Genomic DNA, 27,005 nt, shown 5'->3' with positions numbered 1-27,005 from the left:
CGAAAAGCTAGTTACTATGAAGTTGAACCCTCCACCCTCCACCACAGCGAATAAGCAAGGTAACCAACCTCCACGTGTAAGAGAGTGAAATTCAGCATGCCAATGCAAGTATGGCTAAATTGGAGTGTGCTGAGCTGTTGCATCCTCTTCCTAGGCGAAATTCGGACGCAATCCTCTTAGCCGCGTTCGAGAGGAAGAAGCTCAGAAGCATTTTTGGCCCAAGCCACGAGCTCTATGAGCAGTGCTCATAGGCTCCGGTGGGCTGGCCATGTCATGAGAATGACACCGGACGACCCAGCCCGTAAAGTCCTTTTGGGCCGTCCACACGGACAGAAAGGCGTCGATGGCTCTCGCAATCGAAATAGATTGATGTCGTTGATGCGTCCGTCAGAACGGTCGGGATAATCGATTGGCAGACGACGGCGCTGAACCGTGGGCGGTATCGAGGATTATTGCAGCAGGCCAAGACCTCGAAACGGTTGTAGCGCCCGATAGGGAAATAAGTAAAACCTCTGGCATCGTCGTCTAGGCCACATCGGTAAACTACATCGCTTTTTCGTCTCCTTCATTGATGATAAGTCCCATATTGCTGTGGTGTATCTTTTTCGTAAGAAATGGAATTGGTTTCTTTATAAATTTCTTCAATTCTGTCGGGAAAAGTACGCGAACACAGAACGAAGCTCGGTGCAGAGAGTCGCCAGTTGTACATCGTCACATATGCACCAAATGAGACAAGGATTCAGAAAAGATCGTGATTACTCGTGAAGGACTACGGTTAAACATGAAAAATATTTATTTATTTATTTTCGTTATTACCGTCATGCCGTATTGTCGAGAAGACTCTCAACATGGTGTTTACATATAATGATTGTAGTAGGCATGTCCTCCTACTGTATTGTCTTATCCAGGACATACTCGGTTGAAGTGTTGCCATCGCAGCTTTGCTTTGTTCGTTGGTTGAAGCTGTCGCTCTTGTATTCGCTCAACTTGTGCACCGTGTTTTTTACATGTTCGCTACCTACATGAATCCACTAATATACACGTATACAAAACATACTACTAGGATGACTAAGGGAAGGGGAACACTTAGAGGTTTAACCCGTGCTCTATTGCAAATCTGAAAATGATCTTCATGTATTGCAGATCTTTTGTTGCTAAAATGTCTCAGCTTGGGATACCTTTCTCTCTTTGAATTGCCTCAACAGATACAAGCAGGGACCCTCTGACATGGTCCATATAAGCGAAATGCGAAACGCCTTGTTAAGCAGGGGGATTAGGATTTCAAAAATTTGTTGCACAAAATACTCTGAACTCTTCACAGACCTAACCGTTTTGAGTGCTTCAACAGCACTAAGACTGTCAGTGAAGATAAAGTACTAATCTAGTGGTCTGGCACTAATGAGCAGTAGCGCTAGGAATATTGCCGCAATATAAATAGTACACGGTTGCCTCAATTCATAGAAAACTTCTGCGGTTGTGCTATATACCCCGAAACCTGTGCCATGCTGTGATGACGAACCATCAGGGAAGTATTGTTTATTGCTATCTAAATGACCGTACTTGTCCACAAAAATACTGGGAATTACTATCCAGCGAAGACTATCCGGGACAGTCCTTATTTCCTCCGTCATCGAGGAATCGACACCTAAAATTGAACTGTAGGTCTCTGGGAGCACGACACGATTAGAATATGTTATTGCGCTAGAGTGTGCCTGTAGAGAAACAAAATCATGATATACATTCATGATTTTGCTTTTGGATTGTAGCTCTAGCAGGGATTTGAAATTTTCGATTACCAAAAGGTTGGATACGACGAAGCGAATAAGCAGGCGGAGCGAAAAATACAAAAATCTTATTTTTAGGGGCATCATTTCATGCTGCCCAAGGCGATCCTCAAGCTTCGATACTGAATTCTTTCCAATGTTATTAGATGCGTTTTGGGTGCCCAGTGAAAACATCTATTTCCATACTCCAAAACAGACAGATCGTATTGTGGTTTTGTATAAACGTAACACATCTATTGGATGTGCACCCCACCAGAATCCAGTAATAGTTCTTAAGAAGTTTATTCTTCTGGTGCATTATTCTTCTGGGGTTTAAGCCTCGAATTAAACCAAACTCCTAGATATCTAAAATCGTCGGCAATGTCTATTCTTTTACCATAGAGAAAGATGTTAATGTTTGGTTTATATAATCGTTCCCTTCTGTTTTTCACAGTATTGCTGAAGAAAGAAAATGTTACCATTTTAGTTTTTTCTGCAGAAAAATCGATACCTAAGTTAAGAGGCCATTCTGCTAGCCTGTCCAGAGTGGTTTGTAAAGCGTTTTGGATTACATCGGCGTTCCTGCTAGCGACTGATAAAACGCCGTCATCATGTCCTTGAAGAAGAGCAAAAGCATTACGACTAACTCGTTGTAGAGAATGGTTCGGTTGATAGGTGATCTCCACTATGAGAAATGTCCTGCAATTATTTATGAAGATAAGATAACCGTGGCTGTACTGAGCTTTCCAATAATGCCTAATCTAAGCAGATCTAAGACTTGGACATGAAGTATCGGCAGGGATTAGTAGCACCGAACAGCAAGTATCGTATCACAGTATCAGTGTGTTATGTGTATTAAACACCAGACTAATAGCGTGATTTATTCAAGAGGTTCTATTGCATACTGCCTGTGCTCAAATTCTGTACAGCCTTAAACTCCTTCCAGTGTCTACTTCGATCCCTTGGTTTCAAAGCAAAAGTGAATTTTTCTACGTTTTCCTATCATACTATAGGCATGATGGATGATCAACTGATCGTGAAGGAGTTTGCAGGAAGGACTTTCAAATATTTAATGTAACGACAACCATGCCCAAGGTGCCAGCTAACTAGCGTAACGCCGCTTAAGCAATGGTCGTTTTCACATAGCTCAGATTCAGGAAACTAAGTTGAAGAATTGACCCCGGGATTCGATTTCCGCACTATAATGAGATAATTACCACCTTTGGTCCCTCCAGCAGTGTGCATGGCAAGCCATACTTCATCGAAGTGATTAAGCTATCAACGACGCAGCTTGTAGAAGCTAAATGCTGGCATGCTCACTTAATTACTACTTGCCGAACTATCATTTCCGTCGAAGAAGTGTAAACTCATAATGTCGACACGTACCACGTAATTTGTGAGCGTTTAAATGTCGTCAGCAACATCCCAAAGCTGTCAGTGCAGTACAGTCAGTGTCTCGCTCCGATCGAAGCAGAAATTGCGCTCGGGCTTAGTGGGTGTTAAGTGAGCTGCTAGAAATGATGTCCTAAGTTCTAGGTGCAGGTCAAAAGGTGGCCAACAAAATGTCCCTCACAGTGACTACAGTAACAGCGTTAGCGGTGGCGTACAGCATTGTATGGTTTGCGTTGCAAATGCAGCAAGCACATGTGAGCATTCCTCATCGCGTCCCAGCATTCGGAACTGGGGCAGTGTTCACTGTTTCTTTCCACGCCAACAGCTCACTCATCCGCCGCACGATCGCTGTGCCCCATAGCTCACCAAGAAACGCAAGCCCAGCGCACAGTAGCCCATAACCAAGTATGAAGTACGCACCGAGAAAGTGGCCGATTTCGAGCTTAACCGCACTCTCGTCGTGCTGGTGAATCCTCGCCCGTTCGATGTTTCGCATCACATCGGTCGGAAGGTACCTGATGGCGGCCCGCGTACCAAGATGGTACAGTATGCCCGATTGCTGCACCCGCAGTATGTACTCGTTTAGGTTGGAGCGCAACGGGTTCGTGTTGGTTATCAGTGCCGCACAATTTTGTGTGTAGATCGTGTCCTTGAGCGGTTGCAAGGTCGTGGAGGATTCCCGATCGAGAAAGTCGCTCGGGGCGAAGTTACCGTGCTGGGCTTGCTCGATGATGAACCCACTGTCTCCCATGCGCACGTGCAGTTTTGTCTCTTCCGGTTCGGCCGCAATATACGTTTTCTGAATTTGCTGCAGATGCGGCTGCTCGAGATGCGGCCAGCGTTACAGGAGAAACGAAAAGTTGGGCTAAAATATGTGTGCTATGGGCTTTGGGGATACCGCACTTACCTCGGTGGCGTTCCAAATCTCCTCCAAGCAGTACGGGGTGGGACCGTACCACGGCATCCCAGTGGCGGCAAAATCCTTAACCGTATCGATAGATTTTTCGTACTGCGGCACGGTCATGACGCTGGCTAACCCTCCACTGTACAGATTACTCACCATAAACCCGGCCAACAGTAGCGCGGTAAAGAGAAAGACGCACGACCACAGGTCGGTGCGTATGGAGGACGACTGGGCCACGAAGAAGCCCACCATCATGAGCACGGCATCGCTGAGCGTCCGCTGTTCTGCAATCAGCTCCGCCGGATCACCATCGACGCCGATGGACAGCAACAGCAAACGGTGCCGAACGGTGCCGGCAATCCAGACGGCCGCTATGCCGGCCAACAGTGTCATCATCACCGCTATCCACAGTGGCACGGAGAACGACAGAAAGGGCGTGCGCCAGAAGGGAAGCATCTTCGGCTTTGGCACGAGCACCGTCACACCGGACCGGCTGATCGTGGCCGTGTACGTGGAGAAGTTGTACGGCTTGAACCAGAGATAGAACGCGCCGAAAGCGATATCGGTTCGCCGTTCGGCTACACTGCCCATCAACCCGATGCCCGTGCCGTTCGGATACACGTCACCCCACTCGTCGATATCCTCTGCAAGGTACGCGAAACGATGAGACCCTCGAACCAGTGCTAGAGGCGGTAGACTCCCACCAACCAACTCACCAGGAAACACCACAATGGTGCAATTTCGAAGCTCGCAGTAGGAAACCAGCAACTGCAGTTCCGTCCCATCCAACCATATCGAACGCTTTCCCGTCGCCGAATCAACCGCGTTGCCGGCATTATCGTCGGTGTCGAGCTGGAGGTGGAAAAGGAGACCAGACACCGTTGCGAGGGTGATGCCTTGCAAATGAGCGATTTGTGGCGCACTTACCAAACGTTCGTAGCTAGTGAAGGGCAAATAATTGCACATGGCCGTCCGCAATACGTATCCCATCAGATCGGTCGATTTGTCCGGAAAAAAGTTATGAGTCCTCCAGCTGCTCCAATCGATTGTATGCGGCTCGAGCGTAACGTTCACCCTTCGCTCAAGCACATCCTTAACACGGATGGCGGTGGTGTAGAGATTGATGGGCCACTCACGCGCACTGTACACCACTAGCAGCACGTTCGGCAGTTCTGTTTCATACGGACGAAATGGAACATGGAGTGTGAAGCTCAATAAACAACGCACAAGCGTGTTCACACAACGCATATAGTACCGTACCGCGAAAAGCATCATGCGAGCGTATGCGATCAAACAGCTCCTGCTGATGTTGTTGCGTTACGAGCAAGATCAAGCCTTTGTCCAGCGATCGCTGTCGAGCGATGTCGTGCAGAGGGATGAAAAGATCCAGAAAGGTCCCGATGCCGGGCTCGTCCACCACGAACGCTTGGCAGCCATTGTCGATCGCGAGCAGCAGATTGGACTGGAGTTGATCGTTCACGGCCAGCACCGTTCTACTCACGTCCTCGACGTCCTCCACGAAATCTCTGCCAATCGTGCAGTAACTGTAGTAGTGTGTAAAGTACTTTACGATCAAAAATTGCATCAGAACACTCAGCGTTGGCAGGGAGGACGTCCCACTGGCGGCTTGTCCTAGTAGCAGAGGAACCAATCCCGTTGTTGCGTTCATCGTGCCGAAGAGTACTGTGAACTGATTGGCAGCGAATAATGGTTGCCAAAGGCACTGTGCCACCCTCCTGCACCTGCACGTTAGCGCTTTTTATAGCTGTCGCTTCCTGCATCACCAGTAATAACATAACCTCATTAGCATTGATGAGTCGATTGCTTGCGATAGGCATATCGGCCGCTCAATTACGTGATATTTATCAAAGTTGGTTTTTTGCAAATCGGATCGACCGGATCGAGCGAGGGCGACAAGCGGTCCACTGCTCTGACTCGAGTATGATACATTATTCACACTTGGCGCACGTTAACTTCACTTGCTTATTTATTTTGTATGACAATTTGCAATTATCATGATTTTTTTTTAAATCGTCATTGCAGAGCATCAGCCAGGAGCAGCTGGAAAAGACGGCCAGGACTTTCCGGCAGGTTTGCCAACCGAAGCACAAAATACCGGATGGTAACAACAGCCGATACCCTACGCTTGACCGTACGACCCATGTAACCATTGCTCCCCATCCAACCCCGCTCCCCACTCTCCCTTTCTCTCCCTTCCTCTTGTCTCTCCGTTACCACAGCCGTAGCAGACGACGTGAACCGCGGCATCTTTGCTGAGACGAAAGATTTCAAATGTTACGTTAGTTGCCTGCTGGACATTATGCAGGTGGCACGCAAGGGCAAGGTGAACTATGAGAAGTCGCTCAAGCAGATAGATACCATGCTGCCGGATAACATGAAGCCGGCTTTCCGGGCGGGCCTAGAAGCGTGTAAGACGGCCGGTAGGTAAATCGTGCGCTCATCAAGAGCCATTTCGACATCTTGGGGAGGTTTTGAACTGGATTACTAATATGGGATTGGGCTGCTATATAATGGATAGTGGGCATCGGGCCTTTTAGCTGCTTGTTTGTTAAAATGGCATGGTGCTAGAGCATTTCCGGGAAAGAACCCGTGTCTGGTTCAGAAGCTTATCGGGAAATGTAAGGATTCGTGGAGCTCATCGTAGGAATGATTTACCTGAACTGCGCCTTCGGATTTCGGGTGCATTGTTGTTATCCGATGTTACGATGGTACTAGAATAGCAGATCCGCTCTTCGCGACCATTGCTTTCAATTGTGCAACCAGGTACCTTTGTCTTCGTCAGCCGCACTCACCGCTGACCAAAACTAAAGAATTGACGCGATCGGACAAAAATTTTACCCGTATTTCGAATCTCGGGAAATTCAACACCTTCCAGAGCTATGTTGAACAACAGACAGCAGTGTACGTCCCCTTGTTTCAGTCCCTGATGAGATTCGCAACGTGTATTGTTGTAGTCCTCAATAGCCACGCGGGGAATTCATACTGCTGCGTGGTGTATCATAGTTAAGTTCAATCTATGGTATCGTAAGCCGCCTTGGAGTCGATATGGCGCTCCGGGAATTTCTGAAGGGTCTGCCGTAGAGTAAAGCTTCAGTCGGTAGTCGATTTTCCAGTAGCTTCCGTTGAAATCATTAGCAACGGGCGCAAGTCTCAGGAAGAGTTTTTGGGAAGGATCTTATGTACAGCATGCAGGACTGTGATGGCTCGGATGATCGGTACAGTCAAACCTGTCAGCCTTTCGGTACACTGGGTGCATGACGGTAGTTCCTCCTGGTCCCAAATCCTTACAGCCAGCCGGCACATGATAGCGGCAAGTATCTCAGGGCCCATCTTGAACAGCTCTGCCACCAGCACATCGCTGCCAGGACACTTGTGACACATCTGATAGCTGTCTGATGGTACTGAAAACTTTGTCCAAGAATGGCGGGAGCACTTTGTCCCCTTTTATGCTGTCTGCTGTAGTGCTGTTCTGCTCTGTGACCTGCGCTTGACTTGGTAACTCGTATATCTCCTCCGTTTAGGTGTCTGTCGAAACAGTGCTTGCACCTGTAGATCACCTCTTGCTCATGTTGGAAATGTAAATGCAACGGTTGCGCGCCCAAAAGCTGACTGACCGTTACCAATAGCATTCGGGAAGCCTGCGGTAAGGACACAAGCGTTGGAAGTGTACGATTCGATTTATACCTAATCCCTGCGATTCCACCGCTTCCGTTTTTTTTTTTACTAATTAATTTGGCCTGGTTAGAGTCCCGATGGGGCGGTCCGGTGGCTGAGGCGATAACGGCGCCGGTCTTCACACGGCAGAACCGGGGTTCATATCCCGTCCAGATCGCCTCCCCGTACGCGGGGCTGACTACTTTGCTATGGGTGAAAACCAAGTCACAGGAAGCCAGAAATGGCAGGCCTAGACCTCTCGAGGTTGTAATAGTGCCAAGGAAGAAGAAGAAGAAGAAGACTCCCGGTAACCGCACCACCAGCGGCCCTGCTAACAATCACTGATTTACGCAGGGGTGATGTACAGATAGGTGACCGCACCTTCGAAGTCGTCCAAAACTTCACCTATCTGGGGTCAAAAGTCAGCACCGACAACAACATTGATGTTGAGTTACGCATAAGGGTGCTGGCTGCCAACCAACCGGTCATACTTCAGCCTGAGGAAACTTCTCCACTCTAAATACCTGTCGCGACGCGACGAAGCTGGGACTGTACAGAACATTTATAGTCCCAGTACTCACATATGCCTCCGAGACATGGACTCTGTCCAAGACTGACGAAGCCCTCTTGACTGCATTCGAGAGGAAGATGCGCAGAAGGATTTTTGGCCCCGTGTGTGTGGAAGGACAATGGAGGAGCCGCTACAATGACGAGCTCTACGAGCTGTACGATGGCCTCACCCTCGTGCAGCGCATTAGACTCGCCAGCTACCGGTGGGCTGGTCACGTCATGAGAATGATACCGGACGACCCATTTCGTAAAGGTGCTTTTAGGCCGTCCACACGGACAGAGGAGGCGTGGTAGGCCCAAATTGAGATGGAGTGCTGGCGTTGATGCGCCCGCCAGAACGGTCGGGATAACGGATAACGGCAGACGACGGCGCTAAACCGTGAGCGCTATCGACGATTGTTGCAGCAGGCCAAGACCGAAAAGTGGTTGTAGCGCCTGATAAGTAAGTAAGTAAGAGTCCCGGTAAACTATAGAGTGTAAGCCGGAAAGGTTTTCCTCCATGTTTGCAGTTGTTTGGCTCTATATTGTATAAGTTGACTTTTATATACGCGATATACGACTAAGTTAAAATGGATGCCTTCACGCCCTGGCCACGCACGTCTTCTGACATCCTTCACTTGCTGAACAGCCCGCCCTATCTGCGGGTGCAAGGTCCAACCCGGATTTGATTCCGGTCACTTCATATTAGCTAACGCTCTACCCCGTTATTCTATTTCTGAAGGGTTCAAAGTTAGGGCAACTCTCCAATTGTCTGATGTCCACTGTGAGCCAATATCTGCGGACAAGCATCCAACACACACTTTGAAAATGATATCCGCGAAGCAAAGCAAGCTGGCAGAAACAAGGCCGATGAGATATTTCATCGAACAAATACTTTCAAATCCAAGTCACCGGGTGGTTGTAGTTGTCGAAGTTTGAAAGATTACAACACCATAAACGTCTCGCTTTCCACGACATATCTAAAGTGTCTATATGTTAGATTGTAATTTAAAATATCTCAACTAGAAAACATCTATCCTCTTTCCCCCTATTTTCAGCCCAAGGCGTCAAGGATCACTGTGACGCGGCAGCAATACTGTTGCAGTGCTTCTACAAGAACAATCCGATGTTTGTTTTCCCGTAGTGTTTCGGTAGTGCCGTGCATTGAGCCAATAAACAGAACACCATTGAATCGTGCTGGTTCATGTTTTCTTTATTGCTAGTTTTACGATGTGATATTGCCGAGATACACAAGAATAGGACACACCGTAAATACTTTACTAAGCTACCACTTATTTATAAGTATGTGTGCACGCGTGTCACCGCACCACCACGGTTCTGTTCTGTTCGGCTGCTGGATCTTGACTCCCCAGGAGATCTCGCGATCTCGCTCTTTACAAACCCAAAGGACACTCGTGCCCGTCTACCGGTGAGAGGCTTCTCACCGAGAGAGCATGTGAGTGTCCGTCTTCGTATGCACCCAACAGCTAGCTAAACCATCGTAAGCCACACATTGCAGGGAAATCAGGCAAAAAAATATTTTGGATTTTTGGCATGCAGACACTTCAGCAGAGCATAAGCCGCATCGCACGCATTTTTAATACCATTTGCTAAACAAACAAACACACACCACTATTAATTGGCGAGCCGGCTGGAAGTAAGGGTGCTACTTACCGGAGTCGCGACAACCATCAAATGCCTTCATTGTTGGACCGGCAATCTCGGGTGGAATCAGCAGCTCGATCTGCTTGATCGCACTATCGGCTACAACCTTTCCCTTCTTCATCTGCAACGGTGAACATCGTACGAAGTTTGGGTTAGTGTGTCATATACGCAGGTGAGCATTAGCATTACCGCTTGCATCATTTCCAGCACACAGTTAGCGTAGCATTTGAGCTCTTGCTGCTCGACAAATTCACCTCGGCCAAGCCCATCCACCAAATCCTCGCTGGCCTTATGCTTGCCGATGCAGACCATCCGCATCATGGTACCTGCTTTTGTCATTTGGTCGAATGTGGCTTTCTGGAATGAACCATACGGAACGTTTCGAATGTTTTCAAGCTCGAAATGCTCTGCAGCGCCGCGTACTCACGCTCGTACAGCAACCGATGAGCATCGCACCGATCACCAGCAACCGTGCGGGCCGGAATAGAGACATTGGCGTTCGTTTCGGAAGACGATTCGCGCAATAAGTACCTGTCACTGAGGTGCAATCACAAAACATACATGCACTGCCTGCTGGAGGCATTGGCCAAATTGATTTTATAGCCATCAACCGCTTTTAACAAGATCTTTATTAGCCGTCGTGAGTGGCGGGGGGCTGGGGAACGGATGTGATGAGATGCATTTCGACGGCGTTCGGCGGCGCGGTCTATCATTAAATTCGAAATGTGATAATCAATCATTTCCCGTCATTTGCTACAAAATTAAACTATTTTATTTGAATAACACAGCTCTACAGCACTCGGACAGAATGACATTTGCTATCGTGACGCACGGCAGGTGCGGATTTTTCGTACATTTGCCCTCCACCCTGCTACAGGAGGCACGTATGAAGGAATGGAAAGGCGAGGGATACATAGAGCGAGAGAGAGAGAGATACATTTGCCACCAACTGACACCACATTACAGCCGCTGCTGCTGGAATCGGTCCCGGTGGCGAAGCTTCCTGGCGCATACGTATATGGTGCTGGCGATTAGCACAACCAGCGGCACACCGATCCCGATACCGGCCACGATCAGCACGAACGCGGACAGCTCCTCGACCGGTGGCACACCGTACCCGACCTGGAACGTCATGGTGGTGTAGTTTGTCTTGCGGTAGAATCCATCCTCGCTGACACCGAACGACACATTCATGCCCTGCACCAGAAAGCCGTCCAGCTTGCTACCGTACAGGGCGTAGGCAAGGGTCGTTTGCAGTGCGGCGGCCGGTGACCGCACCGTAACCGGCTGGCTTTGGCGCGTTTCGGTCGAGGTGGCCACATCGCGCTCGGGGTGAGTGTAGGAAACGGGTCGATACTCTATGTACCCGCCGGCCGAAAAAGTAAATGCACCGGGCGACAGTACGTCGACGATCTCGAAAATGCCCGGCGTATGCTCGTCGTCCAGCGTTTTGCGCTTCGTGACCTCAAACTCCGATCCGACCACGGCTTGCTCCGATACGACAAACAGCAGCTCGACCGCAAAGCGCGGATTCGTGAACCGGTTCGTGATGTTGTTAAACACTATATCGATCTGGGTGGAGTTCGACGTGTGCAGCAGATGGGGAAAGTCCATGCCGTGGTCTTTCGTTGAGTATGCATTCAGCTACGAATGGAGAAGAGATGGAAAAGTTCAGTTCCTTCTGGCGTATACATTTTTTAAGTTCGTGCATAACTTGCCAAAAAGGACCATTTGGAAGAGTATGACGAGATTATGTAAAAGGATTTGATTTCGGCGATGAAAAAGCTTGATAAATGGGGTGTCCGGTTTTTATAGAGGGTGCCTAGCCCTAGCAGGCAAAACAGAGAGAGCCCGGTGCCTTGAATAGACTCAAAGCAATGCCACATAAAGAACAATTCCATTCAAACTTACGGAGCTGAATAGCTGAAGTACATTGGAAAGATGAGGCACAGTCAGCAGTTCGTCTGCGCGAGGCCACCATAAGAGCCGCAATAGCTTTTGCAATTCTAGCGACGCCACATTCCGGTACTTTAGCAAGATAGACACAAAATACATAAGATTGGTAGAAACGATCCACTGGTTTTGGCATAAAACCGTCTTGCCAACGGAGAGTTTGCCCTTCTCGTACGTCGGCACCAGCCAAGCTGTTTTCCATGCGGAACTTTCAACTTTAGCAGTAAAAAACAATACTCATGCATATTTATCAGTGCCCAATCAATAGCCCAGCACAAAAACAATTCAGCAGCAGCATGCATGCGGAGGGGAAAATCGATAAAAAAAATAATGACCCGCGACCTATTCGTACCTTGAATAGGAAATCATCACCCGCATTGATTGCCATCATAGCGTCCTCTTCGTTCGACCACAGCAGGCTCCGGTTCCAGGTGAAGTTGTGCGGATCGTAAACAAACACGTTCGTGTCATCATCCAGCATCGCTCGATCGTGCGCATCATCGTACTGGAAAATCTAGGTGCATAAGAGAAGCAAGCAAGTTTCGTCAGTATCGAGTGATGCATGGCATGCATGGGTAACAGCTGCGTCCGCCCACTTACTCGATTGATAATTGCCATGAAAGTGTACTGCGGAACTTCGGTAAAGTACGCAGAACCCGCCTTGCTATCCATCAATCGCGGCCAATCGACGTGGAAGCGAGCCTCCTTGCTCGTCAACGCCACCAGGATTGTAGGCTTGCCAGTAAAATCCCACACATAATGAATCGTGTCCGTGTCGGATGTGGCCGCAATGTGTACCAGCGTGATCGCGGTGTTATTTTCACAGTTATCTCTGCATCCCGGATTCAATGTGGCGGTCAGCTGCAAAACAGGGAGAACAGTTGCAATCAGTGTTGCGTGACTCATTCGTCCGATCTACGCGAACAAAACGCGGTTTGCTGGACTTGGAAAACATGGAAACAGAACGGCGGCCTACTTTTCGCTGCAATTTGCTGGGCTCGTCACAAAGGGCTACGGTGAGCAGCTGCACCGACACAGCAACGCCCCACAACAACGAGATCCATTTATCACTGTTTTGCGACACCATCGTTCGGGCTCAATGTAAACCGTCGCATAGAGTACACTGCACAGTTGTATTAGAAATAGAAGTTACTCTAAACTATACCAGCTTATCTGCACTACAAACAAGGCACTTTAATTTCGCACCGAACACCGCGAACGGAACCGATACAGCTGACGCACGCTGCTGTCAGTTGTGCAATTGTTTTTGTTTGGATTTCATTTCGAGGCGCCTGCATATCCCCGGCAGCGCCCTCTCGTGTGCGGTAATCGTACTATCGCCTTAAGGGGGCAGTACACTCTGGCTATCTGGCCTAAAAGGGGTAAAATTTGTGGGTTTCAAAAAAGGGATCCATGATAGCTGTGAACGTTTGGGTAAAAGACTCGAGAAGGCCCTGAAGAATTCGCGGAGTTTCGGATCGATGTGTGTTGCAATATTTACCAAGCGTCGTGTTCAGATTCCAAATTCGAAGAGAGTTATAATTGTGTTTTCTGCCCTATTTATAAACTTTCTGAGTGCCCCCCACGCGAGCGACACTCATCCTTACTCACTGTATACTTGAAATATTTCGTTTATCAAAAACTTGACGAAACTAGCTTTCGTCAAGTATGGTGTGACGTCTAAGCGTAAACAAAACATCTAAACGTAAACATACTCCCCCCCATGACAGAATGTCATAACAAAATAACTAACACGCGGTACTAACAGGACGGTTTCGCAACAGGTAAAACGCAAATTTTCGTAACAGGACGCGTGACTAATCCCTTTGCCGTTTTCAGCTTCACTACACGAGTAAGCTAATCCTCTCCAGGGTGTACATCAATGATGCGCGCCAGTGGCCAGCGGGTGATGGGGAGGGAATCGTCCACAAGGATGGCCAGTCTGCCGGGAACGATTTCGCACCGAACCGCAACCTTATTGTCCTTCTGCATTTCCTGCAAATACTCGGTGGTCCATTGCTTCCAGAAACGTTGCACGAGTAATTGCCAGGTTTGTAGTTCATCCAAAGTGTAGGTCTTCAGGCGCGTGTAGTCGGGAACGGGGACGGCGTACATGGAAGTACCGATCAGGAAGTGCGCAGGAGTAAGCGCGGCCAAATCGTTCGGGTCATCCGTCATCGGCAGCAAGGGACGCGAGTTCATCGCCGCTTCTATCTGCTGAAGAACGGTGCTGTACCCTTCGTAAGACAGCCTCGAGCTGCCCAGATGCCGGTAGAGATGTCGTTTGGCTGTCTTCACCGCAGCCTCCCACAATCCACCGAAATGTGGAGCCTTAGGTGGAGTAAAGTGCCAGGTAATCCCCATGTCAGAGCAGTTGGTGGCGATGATGTTTTGCTGTTGCTCACTCTGAAATAACTCGAATAATTCTTTTAGCTCGTGTGACGCACCTTCGAAATTTTTCCCGTTGTCGGAGTGTATATCCGACGGTAGCCCGCGCCGGGCTGTGAAGCGGTGTAAAGCGGCCAAGAACCCTGCAGTGGTGAGATCGCTGACCAGCTCCAGGTGAACCGCCTTGGTTGCAAAACAAACGAAAACACACAAATAACATTTGGCAGCGGCAGCTCTCTTGTACGTCGGCTTAAGATAAAATGGGCCGGCGTAATCCACTCCAGTAATAGAAAACGGCCGGCTCGGAGTGATGCGTTGATACGGAAGTTGGCCGGTTTGTTGTTGCACTAGGGCGGGATCCTGTCGTATGCAACGAAAACAATTACGGACTACTCCTTTCACTAATCTCCGTCCGTCGAGCGGCCAATATTCTTCTCGAATCTGGGAAAGTAATAGTCTTCCCCCGCCATGCATCAGCTTTTCATGAAAGTGGTTTGCGATGAGACGAGCAAACGGATGTTTCTTGGGAAGTAGGATAGGGTGTTTGAACTGGTAGGGAAGCTGTGCAAGCTTCAATCGGCCACCCACTCGCATTATTCCTTCCTCATCGAGGAATGGATTCAAGCGCCGTAGAGGTGAGCACCGCCCTATAGTTTCTCCCTTTTTCAGCAGCCGGATCTCCGATGAAAACTCGTCTTGTTGCGCCAGCTTGCATAATGCGAGTTTAGCTGCTTCCAGGAACTTAGGTGTGATCGCGGATGTAGTAACTGGTGACGATTGTTGTGTGCGTGTCTTGTGTTTGGTATTGTGTATGAATCGTGTGCAATATGCGATTACATGTAACAATTTGGTGTATGACGACCACAAATCGAACCAAGGGTGAGTGGTCTGTACATTTGCGACTACAGCACTCACCTGACGAATTTCAATATCAGCTTCGGCCGCCAGCAATGGATTCGAAATCGGCCAATCAGAAGCAGGTAACCTCAACCACTCGGGACCGCAACTCCATATCGAACTTTTCAGCATGTCCACTGCTGACATCCCACGAGATACCAGGTCGGCGGGATTTGTTGAGCCGGGAATGTGTTTCCACTGACGAGGATGTGAATAGTTCTGGATCTCAGCAACACGATTAGCCACAAAGGTTTTCCAGGTGTTGGGTGGTGACGCAATCCAGTTTAGCGTGACCGTGGAATCCGACCAGAAGAACGAATCGGTGACTTCGATTTGCATTGCTTGTCGAACACGATGATGCAGATGAGCTCCTAACACGGCTGCGCACAGTTCCAGTCTTGGCAGCGTGACGCGTTTCAGTGGGGCTACTCGAGATTTTGATGCGAGCAAACTAACTCGAACGTGCTCCTGCTGGTCTTCACAACGTGCGTAAATACAGGCACCATACGCTACCTCTGACGCGTCTACAAATGTATGGAATTGTATTTTGGAGTTTGGTAAGAGCACATACCTATCACGTTTGAAGTCAGCCAAATCTTTCCAATCATCATTAACAGCCTTCCATTTGTTATAGATGTGAACGGGAACCGGATCGTCCCATCCGATCTTCTGCAGCCACAATTCCTGCATGAGCAGCTTCGCACGTATAATGACCGGAGCGATCAATCCAAGGGGATCGAACATTCGGGCAATATTCGTTAATATTGATCTCATGGTGATGGTGGTTGTATCGACTGCAGCTGGTGATTCGAAACACAACACGTCGAGTTCGGGTTTCCATATGATGCCAAGAGCCTTTACCTTCTCGTTTGGCACAAACTGCAGCGAGGATTGTGTACCGATATGCTCCGCTGGTAAACCGGAGAGCACTTCCAAACAATTTGAAGTCCACTTTCGGAGTTCGAACCCGCCCTTGGAGAGCAGATCCGATAGTTGCTGCCGAAGGCTCCGAGCTTCATCCACGCTGTTTGCTCCACCAATGAAGTCGTTAACGTAGAAATTGTGCTTAAGCGCAGGTGTGGCAAGTGGATAAGCTGCACCTTCATCTTCCGCAAGCTGCAACAGAGTACGAGTGGCCAAGAACGATGATGGAGACAAACCGTATGTCACGGTATTCAGCTCGTACAATTCCATAGGCGATTCCGGTGAGAATCGAAAAAAGATGCGAACTAAACGTCGATCATCAGGGTGCAGGACGATTTGCCGATACATTTTTGCTATATCAGCAACAACAGCGATTTTAAATGTGCAAAAACGTAGAACGATGTCTATTAGTTCATCCTGAACTATGGGTCCAACCCGCAACGTTTCATTCAGCGAATAACCAGTCGACGTTTTTGCCGAACCATCGAAAACTACTCTAACCTTTGTAGTGGTGCTTGAAGCTTTGAAAACAGGATGATGCGGTAAATAATAAGCAGCTGTATCATCAGTAGTATCAGTGCTTATAGGAGACATGTGTCCCAGTTCTAAGTACTCCTTCATGAATGCTTGGTATGCTTCTCTAAGTGCTGGATCGCGTTCTAGTCTTCGCTCAAGAAGTTCAAACCGACGGATGGCTTGAGCTCTGGACAGGCCGAGTTTTTCTCCGAAGTCGGGCTGTTTTGGTAGACGGACAATATATCTACCTGTGTCGTCACGTTCAGTGGTTGCTTTATAAAATGATTCGCAATGCCGTTCATCGGGTGAGTATGCATCATTAACCGTTAAATTTTCTAGTTGCCAAAATCGTTGTAGGGATTCTTCCAATGATGCCATGCAGACGATTGAATAGGAAGTGGTAGGATGGGTTTTAGATGACACATTCTGATCAGCTGTGGTACCGGTCACTACCCAACCGAAAGCACTATTAATCATGACGGGTTGATGAGGTGCGGGACGAAGCTGAGTGGCATTCTCAAAGAATGCATGGTAATGACGAGCGCCGAGAATGATATCAACGGGAGCAGATTTGTAGAACATCGGATCTGCTAAATTGATGCCAGGCGGTATCTTCCAGTTTTTGGTGCAAACATCGCGCGTTGGAAGATTCGCTATCAAATTGTCGACCATCAAAAACTCAGTATTGATCGTAAACGCTGTCACTCGAGAGGCAATCTGGGCGTGTACGGATTCCCGTACTGTCTTCGTAGATTGTCCTGCTCCAACAATGGTAACGTGTACGTTACTCTTCTTCAAATTCAGCCGTTTAGCGAGTCGATCGCTAATTAGATTCGGCTGCGATGCGCTGTCCAACAGCGCGCGCGCAGGATGAGCAATTCCGAAATTATCAATGATATTCACCAAAGCAGTTTGGAGCAATACCTGCTCGGGTGCTTGCTGTAGTGCTGCTGCAAATGTGCGTTGTGTGTTATCGGTGGCCGTGTGATCGTTAGCGGTGTTGTGTGTGGGATGTGGCGGAGCGTTGTAACTAGGGCTATTCGGTGTGAAGTGCAGTTTTGTGTGGTGTGCCAAATTACAATGCCGGCATTTGTAGTGCGACGGACAATCACGAGCCATATGATTCTCGCGTAAGCAATTTATGCATAAACGCGCGGTCATCGCGAAACGATAGCGATCCTTAGGCTCCATTCCTTCAAATCGTGGGCATTTTAGCAATGAATGCAAGGAATTGCATAAAATGCAATTTGGCGTTTCATGTGACGTGGTACCAAAACTAGTTTGACGCGGAAAGGTTATTCGCCGTGAGTGATTGAGTTCATGACCCTGTGACGTATGATGGTTGTTTACTAACAACGTCTCCAATACACGCATACGACGGTGCAGGAATGTAATCAAATTGTCGTAACTAGGATCTGTGTTGCTAGATGCGTGCTCTTCCCAATCGCGCAATGTTATAATTGGCAATTTAGTGCATAGTAGATGCTCAAGTATACTGCCCCAAGAGTCCGTTTCTTCTCCTAAGTGTTGCAATATCTTTTTGTGCCTCTCAAATTCATCCACAAGATGGTGCAGTGTTGTAACGCTCTCCTTTTGAGCAGCCGGAATGGCAAACATTGCTTGCAAATGGCGTTTTTTCAGCAAATACTCATTAGAGTATCGCTCAGCCAAAGTGTTCCAGGCTAACTCATAATTAGCTGCGCTTATGGTGATTGATTCTATCACCTGAGCCGCTTCTTCTTTCACTGCGGCGCGCAAATAATGAAACTTTTGTATCGCTGGTAGATCGGCGTTGTTATGAATCAAGCACTCAAATGTGTCGCGGAAAGTCAACCATTGCATATAGTCGCCTGTGAATTCTGGCAGCGCGATGGTGGGAAGCTTGATGCCCTTAAGTGGGTTCGATCCAGTGCTCGGGTGCGCGGTAGAAGCTAGTTTTGCCTGCAGTTGAGATTGGACGTGAATCAATCTATCCTCGAAATTCTCTCGTAATGCAGCATTCTGCGTTGTTTCTTCCAGCGTGGAAGCGGAATCCTCCAACCCTTGTTGAACACTCTCCAGATCCTTGCATAATATTTCGAATTTCCTTAAACGAACCTCCACCTCTACTTGATCCCGTGCGTGAACGAAATCATCCAAAAACTTCTCGTACCGCGTAAGGGACGCCAACAAAATTGTCCGACGGGACGCCAAAACAACGGGTGGTACGGGCATTGTGCAATCGTGTGTGTGTATGTGCGTGTGAGTGAGTGACCTGCAGTGTAATGCGTGATGCGGCAAAAACAGCTGTACGGTGCACGAAAATCCAAACGAAATGTGGTACGACACAGAAAACGGTGAACGATGGGTCGATCAAACTCGCGAAAGCACCAGAAATTCGAGCTATATCCTGGTCACGGCACCATGAAGAATTCGCGGAGTTTCGGATCGATGTGTGTTGCAATATTTACCAAGCGTCGTGTTCAGATTCCAAATTCGAAGAGAGTTATAATTGTGTTTTCTGCCCTATTTATAAACTTTCTGAGTGCCCCCCACGCGAGCGACACTCATCCTTACTCACTGTATACTTGAAATATTTCGTTTATCAAAAACTTGACGAAACTAGCTTTCGTCAAGTATGGTGTGACGTCTAAGCGTAAACAAAACATCTAAACGTAAACAGGCCCCCACCTGACAAAATTTGTTAGGCACTGTAGGATTTACGCCTGAATGTATGCAATCCGCAGTGCACGTTGCGAAAGCTTCACAGTGTGCTTTCAGTGTAGTCAAAAATGGGTGAATAAAATCGAATGAAATATTGCTTATCATTCGATTAAATCCCCCTCCCTCTATCCTGGCCATTTATATTGGCTTACAGGAGGTACGTAATAAAATTTTGGTCACATACACGGTGTTCCCGGACTGTAGCGGAACATTGGTTCGATGGATACTTGTTAACGGGCATAGCTATTCAGAAAAGGAGGAAAAATAACTTCTTGCAATGTATATTATCCAGCTCTACTCGCTGTCCAGTAACAGTATTAGGGAGCAATGCACAATGTTTATATGAAACGAGTTACGACCATACAAAAATCCCACTGTGCAATAAAAATGACAGGCCACAGTGCTGCACACAAAATATTCTAGGGGAGTCTTCTCGAGTCTTTTGCCGAGCTTGGGACATTTCACTAGCTCCTTTTCTCGATCCCATTCTAACCCGCCGACGATCATGATGTAGTGACTAGTCGACAAATTCGTCATTCAAGTTCAAGCGAAATGTATTGACATGTCGCCACCCAAGGGATTCCTCATCCGTGGATATTTTGTGGTGCACTCTTGCCTCCAGTACCATCTCTTCACATCCTGCCGCGATGACGAGTTCTGGCAATACACTCTTGTCGCCGAATCCTTTGGTTTTTCCAGGACGCTGCTTCGCTTTTGGGACTGCAATTTAAGAACGGCGCATCCCTTCCGTGAACTTGCACAGAAGTTAACGGTAGCGTAGGTATTCTAGAGAGTTGGTGAATTAAAAATACAGTGTTAAACTTGTAGAGTGTAATGCAGTTTCGGAGCTGCCGACAGACGACGCTAATTCGAGTCTCTTATCGAGTCTCCCATTTGGAAGTGTAGATTTATTTTTCAGCAGTGCAGTCTTTAGAACTGCGCGACGCTCAGAGTCCTAATTCATAAATCTGTAAATAAAAAAAATACACAACCATTTGTACGTAATCCCCTAACGTTCGTTCGGGAGGTGAGTAAGAAACTTAATCAGGCTAATCTATTTTCCCCCTCTTCTGGATGGTGATAATTTTGCATAAAGCTAAGGTAGTTGTGATCATTTTCCTTCAGTTGAGTCATGTAAAAATCAATCTCAATGTAAAGCACGACCTGTCTGTACATAAAAATCTCCTCATACGATGCACATTAGATACATCACTTTAAAGTTTGCACATTTTACGCTGGAGCAAGCCAAAACGCACGTGTCCTTGCATATCATTTTTTTTATCCATCGGCAGGAATTTCACCAAACCGTGCAGCGATCCGAGTTTTTGGTCTAGATTTGGCATTCTAAAAGGCAAGGAAAAGGTAGAAAGAGAAAGAGAAGGAGAGAAAGAAAAAAACAAGAAACATCTCAATGTAAAGCTGTTACACACAGTGAATGACCTTGAACGTGGTTCGTTACCTTGACGACGGTAGTGTCACCACCATGCTTGTCGTCGTTATCCTTTGCATCCGCCACCGGCACCTTTTTGCCCGCGGCCACACTATTCTGCCTGTTCTTTAGCTGCTTGGTGTCCGATTTTTGTGAGAGGAAGCTAGCAAACCCTTGCTTCACTTCCGCCTGTTTCTGTTCTACCTCCTGCCGCCGGCGGGCATTCTTCTCATTGAAGCTGCTGGTGCTGTTGCTAGCAGCCGGTTGCACAACAGCGACTTGCTGATGATGCTTGACTTCTTTGCTCCCAGCCGAACTATCATTGTTGGCGGAAGGCGTGCCAGTATCGTTATTATGCTTCTGTAAAGCAGTTCCCGCCTTACTCTTGGCAGTCTTTTTCATTGCCTGCAAAGGCACAAATGCGCCTTTCCCAGCTGGATTATTCTGGTTGTACGTCAAATGCTGAGGTCCTTTTGGACCCCATGTCGAGGGTTGCTGCTGCTGGTGGTGCTGTAGGGTTTGTTGGGGCTGTCGGTAGTGCTGCTCTTGCTGATGGTGCTGATGTATTTTGCCTACTTCCATGCGATTTGCAAAAGGCATGGGAGGCCGGATGGACATACGCTGGGCATGGAATGGTGGTTGCTGAAATCCACCGAACGGATGATGGTGCTGATTCGGCATACGCACCCCCGCCAAAGCGAACCCCGGGAGCATGTGCCTCGGCCCGAGCTGTAACGGCGGCGGCGGCTGCTGCTGTTGCTGCTGGTGGTGATTCGGAAAATGGGCTGGTGGACCCAGCATAGGTCTGAAACCCAATGGACCCTGGACAGGCTGTGCTATCTGTGGTATGTGCTGGTCGTGTATGCAGTCCTGTCCGCTCTTGGAAGCACTTTTCGATGAGGACATCGTTTGCCATTGAATCGGTGGTTTCGGCAGGCTGGCTGGTGCAGGCACGGCAATGCTCGCTGGCGGAGTAACCACTTGATCCTTGCCCTCAACCCGCTTATCGTCAATGCGAAGCATTTGCTTCAAATATCCTGCCATATTGTCGTCACTCCACTGTTCAACTCGCTTGGAACCATTGCTGGTGACCGCCTCACCTTTCCCTCTCCCACTCAAAGCCGTCAAAGGTTTTTCTACCGTTGATCGTTCATTGATTGTGCCGTTGTTCTGAACGCCTGAGATTTGGCGGGGCGATTGAACAAAGCTTTCAATGTCGTTATCATCAAACAAAGCTGTAGAATGATTGGACGATTCCTTTAGTTTTTTCCACAGCCGTTCAAACTCAACCTTTCTCGGTTGTTCGGTGGCCGTTGCCTCCTTCTGGGTGCCTGTACTCTGATACGCCGCCGACCCTGTTGGTACGCTGACTGGAGCACCGTTCCAAGCGTTGGTACGCTTGCCAACGCGTTCATTCAGGCGTTTCTGAATGGAATCCATCTTTGCCGTAAAGTCGCTCGATCCTATGCTTGTGTCTGTTGCGGCTGCCACCATTGCTTGCACCTCCTCAGAGAGGTTACTTTCGCACTGCACATTGTAACGGTAACCATGCAATGCTTTACCATATGAAATGTTCAACACGGCGCCCTGCACAAGGCGCGCCACACGCTTCTCCGTGTTGGGTATGTTGTAAATACTAACGCCCTTGTAGAACGGTTTGTCAAATAATATTTCTAAATTCACGTCCACCTGCCCGATAGCTTCGCGGCGCACCGGATTGGGATCCGACACGCGGTGCATACCGATGATGGTACCGCGCGCGCCGACCGGCACATCTTCCGCGTCCTGTACGACGATCACACGATCGAGCAGCTCAAACGAAGCCGACGGATCAATCGTCCTCGCCTTCTTCATGCCGGGCCGATATAGTTCCCTTGGATCGACAAACATGGTTTTCACGGTGGGTTGGTGCAGCTCTTGATACTTGTCCACAATCTCGCTCAACTTTGCGATAGCCTGCTGTTCCAGCGCTACAATGCCGCAGCTGCGTCGTTCTGCGTGCATGTGGTCCTGCATGTTAAGCCAATCGCTCAGCTCCTTCAGCTTGCCCTCGTTCCCTTCGCCGAACAAATCCGTCTCGAACATATACTTTCCTTTGCCGTGGGAATTGATCTTTTCGGGTAATGAGGGACACTGCTCCAGATACTTTTCTACCAGCGCCACCGTCTTGTCCGAAAACAGCCACGTTTTGTTGACCTTTCTACAATAACCGACCGTTTCTTCGTCCTTCGACATCATCCGCAGCCGCAGCCCTATATTGACGGTTTTCTCGCCTACGTTAAGCGCACGATGTCCGCCCGGCGCCACCAACAACGAACCCGTCAGCTGTAACAAAGTGCCCACCGATATGCCGAGCGTTGCAGCCGTATCGTTCACATTCCGGTAGTTCTGCAACGTTTGGCGATGCGTGTAAAACACCGGGGACATATCGGGTTCCTCGTACACCAAAAACCGCGCCTGCAAACGGTTCGTGGAGGCCGAAAAGTCGACCGCGCTTCCCATGCTGCCGTAGAACTCGGTCGCCCGCAAGAATACCGCACAGTCCGACGGAAACATTTCCTTCATGTCCAGATATGACTTCTCTTGCTTCATCACGTCTTGCAAGTCGCAAACAATGGCCTGGAAATGGAATAGCAATCGGCTTAGAAACACGCACCGTTCTGGCGGGCACTTTGCCGATCTCACCTGCGCCGGATACGCCATGTCAATGTTGTTCCACAGCTTCTTCAGCGCGAAACCATAGTCCTGCAACACATACTCCGTACCGATGGCAATTTTTACGTGCACTAACTGCGTGATCGGCCCCACATCGATTGCCAGGCGATTACTATTGCTGTGAACGTATTGTGTAAGGTTAGAAAAGGACTGCATTCTTACGCAGATTCGTGCTTGGATTCAATTGCTTCCAGGCTATTGCCAAAGATAACCATTTCTGAACCGAATAAGTTTGAAAAACAGCTGTACACCGACTGCTAATTTGTTTAAGTTGCTTTAGTTACAGGTAAGAAAATAAGATCATGATGGCCAATACGAATCGTACGTAAACTAAAGAGGAAATCCGGAAAACCCTGTCGTTGCTTAGAAACGATCAAGTCCAAGCAACAGCTACGACTGCCATGATGAATAGGGGACATTTGTTACACTTACTGCTGTTTAATCCCATGACAGGACAGATGAAACGATCGTTCATCGCTTTTGGATGGTGCGCTGTTGCACTCGTACGTTTTCGATCGATCCGACACCCGCACAACGATCGCTTCCATTAAATGGGGCCAGCTGACGTGCACGATTTTGCCCAACAACTTTTTGGCCAGCTCCTCTGTGCCCGGTTGGTCAGCCGGTGTAGCCGGTGTATCCAGCACAGCCACCATACTCTCGTTCTTGCTGGGAAAGTTAAAAATCTTCACTCCCATGTGCCTCAGTTCGCCCTGCAGTGCGGTGATTTAAGGTGAGAAAAAAAAACGTTCATTCGTTCCATCGTCCGTGTGTATGAGCGTCTTCACAGTAGAGCACACAGTAGCATACTTACGTGATGCGGTAAATGGGTAAACGTGGGGAATCCTTTCGCGTACCCGTGCAGTATGGCGCCCTTGGACGGTCCCAGCACCAGCTTGCTTTCTGCCACGCGCAGGTTATCGCGCCATATTTCGCTTCGCCTAACCGGCAGCACGTCGATGCGCGAAAATCCGTACCTTGCTTCTAGTGGTGTCCTCTGCTCGGCATCGTACTGATATTGCAGCATTGGCCCATGCACGTTGCGCTGTTTCTCCTCGTCCGTAAGGAACGCATCGCAAGGACCCATCGCTTTTAGCAGTCGCTTCTCATCGATAAACGGAATCAGCACGACCGCTTCCCATGCCTGTTGCTTACCGTTCAGATCAGTGGTGAAACTGGTCGGATAGAAGTCGTACACCGAGCTGTTCGGGTTGATCATGAGATCGTGGTAGGCCGGTGGCAAATGCTGCTTGCTGGCCGCAGGCAGCACGCTAAGCAGCTGCTGAAACGGTAGGAACGGACGTGCCATTTCAAACTCCAGCTTGAGATCGGCAAAGTTGTCCACGTCGCTGATGAAGGGTGCGTAATGGTGAGGGTAGTACCAGGACCATGATACGACGCCTCGATAATAGTAATGGAGCGTCCATTGCAGTGCTCGGATGTAGCATTCGGTTTGCTCCGCCCGAACCTCCCTAAGAAACGTGTTGCCAGGTAGAGCGACGCAATGAAGCAAAAACAAACAAAAAATATCAGTGGTATTTGAGAGAAGATCATACATTCAAATGTTCCACACTGGCCCACGCAACATACTCCGTGAAATCCGCATATCCCATCTTCGTCATGTAATAATTTCGTTTGTAGTTGTGGAACTCCTTCTCAAACAGTTCCGGGTCATTCTCTATATCATCCTGCGTGACTGGTCCTCCTTCGTCGACGTCTTCCCCTTCGGAATCCAACATTTCCGACGACATGATCAGTGCTACCAAGTCTTTGTCCATTTCCCGCGACGCAATAATCTCTTCTGCATTCACATCGAACGCTTCCAACTGGAAAAAGGGAGCAGCAGTTGGCCATGGAACCATCACCAGAAGGTAGATGCAAACAAAATTCTACAGTCGATCGTACATACATTGTTTTTACCACACTTGTCCTCCAAATATTTAAGCTCGGTGTAGCGTTCGAGAAACATGTCCCGATCAACGCGCGCCAAACGTCTCATGAACAACTGCAGCCGGGGAAGGTTCAGTATTCCGCCCTCGTTAATGTATCCGTCCATCTCGGGCAGCACATCCTTGTACGCACTGTACAAAATGGGAAGTGCATTTTCGTTGATGTGCAGATGTGGTATGTGCGGAATGAAATCGTTGCCTACTAGGTACCCCATCAGCACCCAGTCATCGATCAGCTTGTGTATGTCAAACGGGAACCGAAGCCAGTTGCGGATACTGGCAAACTCCAGCTCCAGATACTCGCTCAACAGCGTCAAGTGCAACAGATAGAATCGTATATCCTTCAGAACCGTCGTTTTTTTGTCATTTTTGCCGAACTTCACCTCTTCCCGCAGCAACGAAAAATATCGCTCATGTGTGCACAACCCTAGCATAATTAGATCCGCGTCAAGGCCGTACAGGCAATGTCTTAAGTTTGGATTAAACCCGGGCTGCGCTTTCGCGTGCCTAATGTACTCCATGATTTTGTGTTCGCCCTCACCGGGTGTCTAGAAAAGGAAGAAGTTTTTATGGCTCTTTTTGTCGCACAAAAACACGCTAGCATGTTCCAGTGACCGGCACGGGCCAGCCTCAGTTTTACCTCATGGCCGCTCAGTATCACGGTGCACGCTTTCCACAGCCGGTCGGTGGCTATTTTCACTTGAATAAAATGTTCCAGGGCGTGCTGCAGCCGCACCATGAATGGGGTCCCGGGCGTGATGCAGTTACTGTCGAAGGGACTGTCCGACGGGATTGGTTCACCGTCCTTCTTCGCCTTTTCCAACAGTTCCGTTGCTTCCAGCGCAGAGCGGAAACGGCGACCGCGCTGTTGGTTCATTTTGGCGCGCGGTGCCACACCGTCGACGGCAATGAAGAAAACCTTCTGCGGTCGAATCAGCTTGAACAGGTACTCGACATAATGAAATATGGCCTCGAATATTGCATCCTCCTCGATCCGGAAGCTTATGTCTCCATCGTTCGGGTGTGAACAGTTGTGGATGATACCGTTCATGTCCAGATAGAGGTTGTCGAATTCTGGCACCTACCCATCCGACACAATACGTTACATGAAAGACAAAGAGAAAGCATCATCAGCTCTGCGCTACTTTATCACACGCGTCCGACCGCCAAGCACATGCACACACATACGCGAGCGCATACACGCGCGTACCCAGCTTACCTGGTTTTCACGCAACAACTCGGACAAGCAAGGATATCTTTCGCTCATGTAGCGAAAAAACTTTGGTACACCCATGTTTACGCCCACTCAGTTGATCAAAGGTCGGTCCGAGAATGTTACCAATTTCACTGTCGATTATTTTAGTAAGAGTTAAGAAAATCAAAGCGTTCAGTACGATGATTTCACAAGGGTCTCCGGGGTCTTTTTCTCTTCTGTGTGTTTTGTCTGATGACAGATTATGTCCATCTTCGGTAGGCTGTACCCGAGGTGTATGCATAAAGAAGGTGAATTTTCATCGCATTGCCAGCCATCGAATCCCCCCCCTTTTTAGCGAAATCTTTTTGGCATCTCGCATCATGTAGCC

General features: G+C 48.5%; 6 protein-coding genes across 6 annotated transcripts; 1 reads left to right on the top strand and 5 right to left on the bottom strand.

The window, feature by feature from the left end:
• The first annotated feature begins 794 nt into the window (after positions 1-794).
• On the top strand, positions 795-9,475 carry LOC118506172 (general odorant-binding protein 72). Its single transcript, XM_036042943.1, has 4 exons — positions 795-3,409; positions 6,103-6,181; positions 6,300-6,500; positions 9,342-9,475. The coding sequence occupies exons 1-4, from the start codon at positions 3,326-3,328 to the stop codon at positions 9,425-9,427; spliced, it is 450 nt and encodes a 149-aa protein (XP_035898836.1). The 5' UTR covers positions 795-3,325; the 3' UTR covers positions 9,428-9,475.
• LOC118506169 lies at positions 3,336-5,743 on the bottom strand. The gene is made up of 5 exons (XM_036042939.1): positions 5,320-5,743; positions 4,987-5,231; positions 4,776-4,911; positions 4,063-4,703; positions 3,336-3,975 (listed from the first exon to the last, which is right to left on the bottom strand). Exons 1-5 carry the CDS (start codon positions 5,726-5,728, stop codon positions 3,421-3,423), a joined length of 1,986 nt encoding a protein of 661 aa, XP_035898832.1. The 5' UTR covers positions 5,729-5,743; the 3' UTR covers positions 3,336-3,420.
• Positions 9,476-9,478: 3 nt separating the features above from the next.
• On the bottom strand, positions 9,479-10,578 carry LOC118506171 (general odorant-binding protein 72-like). The gene is made up of 4 exons (XM_036042941.1): positions 10,376-10,578; positions 10,138-10,305; positions 9,958-10,069; positions 9,479-9,893 (listed from the first exon to the last, which is right to left on the bottom strand). The coding sequence occupies exons 1-4, from the start codon at positions 10,553-10,555 to the stop codon at positions 9,808-9,810; spliced, it is 546 nt and encodes a 181-aa protein (XP_035898834.1). The 5' UTR covers positions 10,556-10,578; the 3' UTR covers positions 9,479-9,807.
• A 116-nt stretch (positions 10,579-10,694) lies between these two features.
• On the bottom strand, positions 10,695-13,274 carry LOC118506170 (glycosylated lysosomal membrane protein B-like). The gene is made up of 4 exons (XM_036042940.1): positions 12,878-13,274; positions 12,502-12,762; positions 12,254-12,415; positions 10,695-11,592 (listed from the first exon to the last, which is right to left on the bottom strand). The coding sequence occupies exons 1-4, from the start codon at positions 12,986-12,988 to the stop codon at positions 10,909-10,911; spliced, it is 1,218 nt and encodes a 405-aa protein (XP_035898833.1). The 5' UTR covers positions 12,989-13,274; the 3' UTR covers positions 10,695-10,908.
• On the bottom strand, positions 13,244-17,523 carry LOC118502364. The gene is made up of 3 exons (XM_036034582.1): positions 14,958-17,523; positions 13,907-14,138; positions 13,244-13,274 (listed from the first exon to the last, which is right to left on the bottom strand). The coding sequence occupies exons 1-3, from the start codon at positions 17,296-17,298 to the stop codon at positions 13,244-13,246; spliced, it is 2,604 nt and encodes an 867-aa protein (XP_035890475.1). The 5' UTR covers positions 17,299-17,523.
• A 2,680-nt stretch (positions 17,524-20,203) lies between these two features.
• LOC118503183 (5'-3' exoribonuclease 1) lies at positions 20,204-26,913 on the bottom strand. Its single transcript, XM_036036159.1, has 9 exons — positions 26,642-26,913; positions 26,063-26,503; positions 25,383-25,970; positions 25,064-25,299; positions 24,288-24,945; positions 23,906-24,186; positions 23,444-23,591; positions 20,789-23,377; positions 20,204-20,673 (listed from the first exon to the last, which is right to left on the bottom strand). The coding sequence occupies exons 1-9, from the start codon at positions 26,714-26,716 to the stop codon at positions 20,608-20,610; spliced, it is 5,082 nt and encodes a 1,693-aa protein (XP_035892052.1). The 5' UTR covers positions 26,717-26,913; the 3' UTR covers positions 20,204-20,607.
• Between the last annotated feature and the right edge of the window lie 92 nt (positions 26,914-27,005).

The sequence above is a fragment of the Anopheles stephensi genome, chromosome 2 (genome assembly GCF_013141755.1).
Source record: "Anopheles stephensi strain Indian chromosome 2, UCI_ANSTEP_V1.0, whole genome shotgun sequence".
NCBI classification, from domain to species: domain Eukaryota; kingdom Metazoa; phylum Arthropoda; class Insecta; order Diptera; family Culicidae; genus Anopheles; species Anopheles stephensi.
Note: the sequence above shows the minus strand (reverse complement) of the source record. Positions and strands in the feature narration are given on the sequence as shown.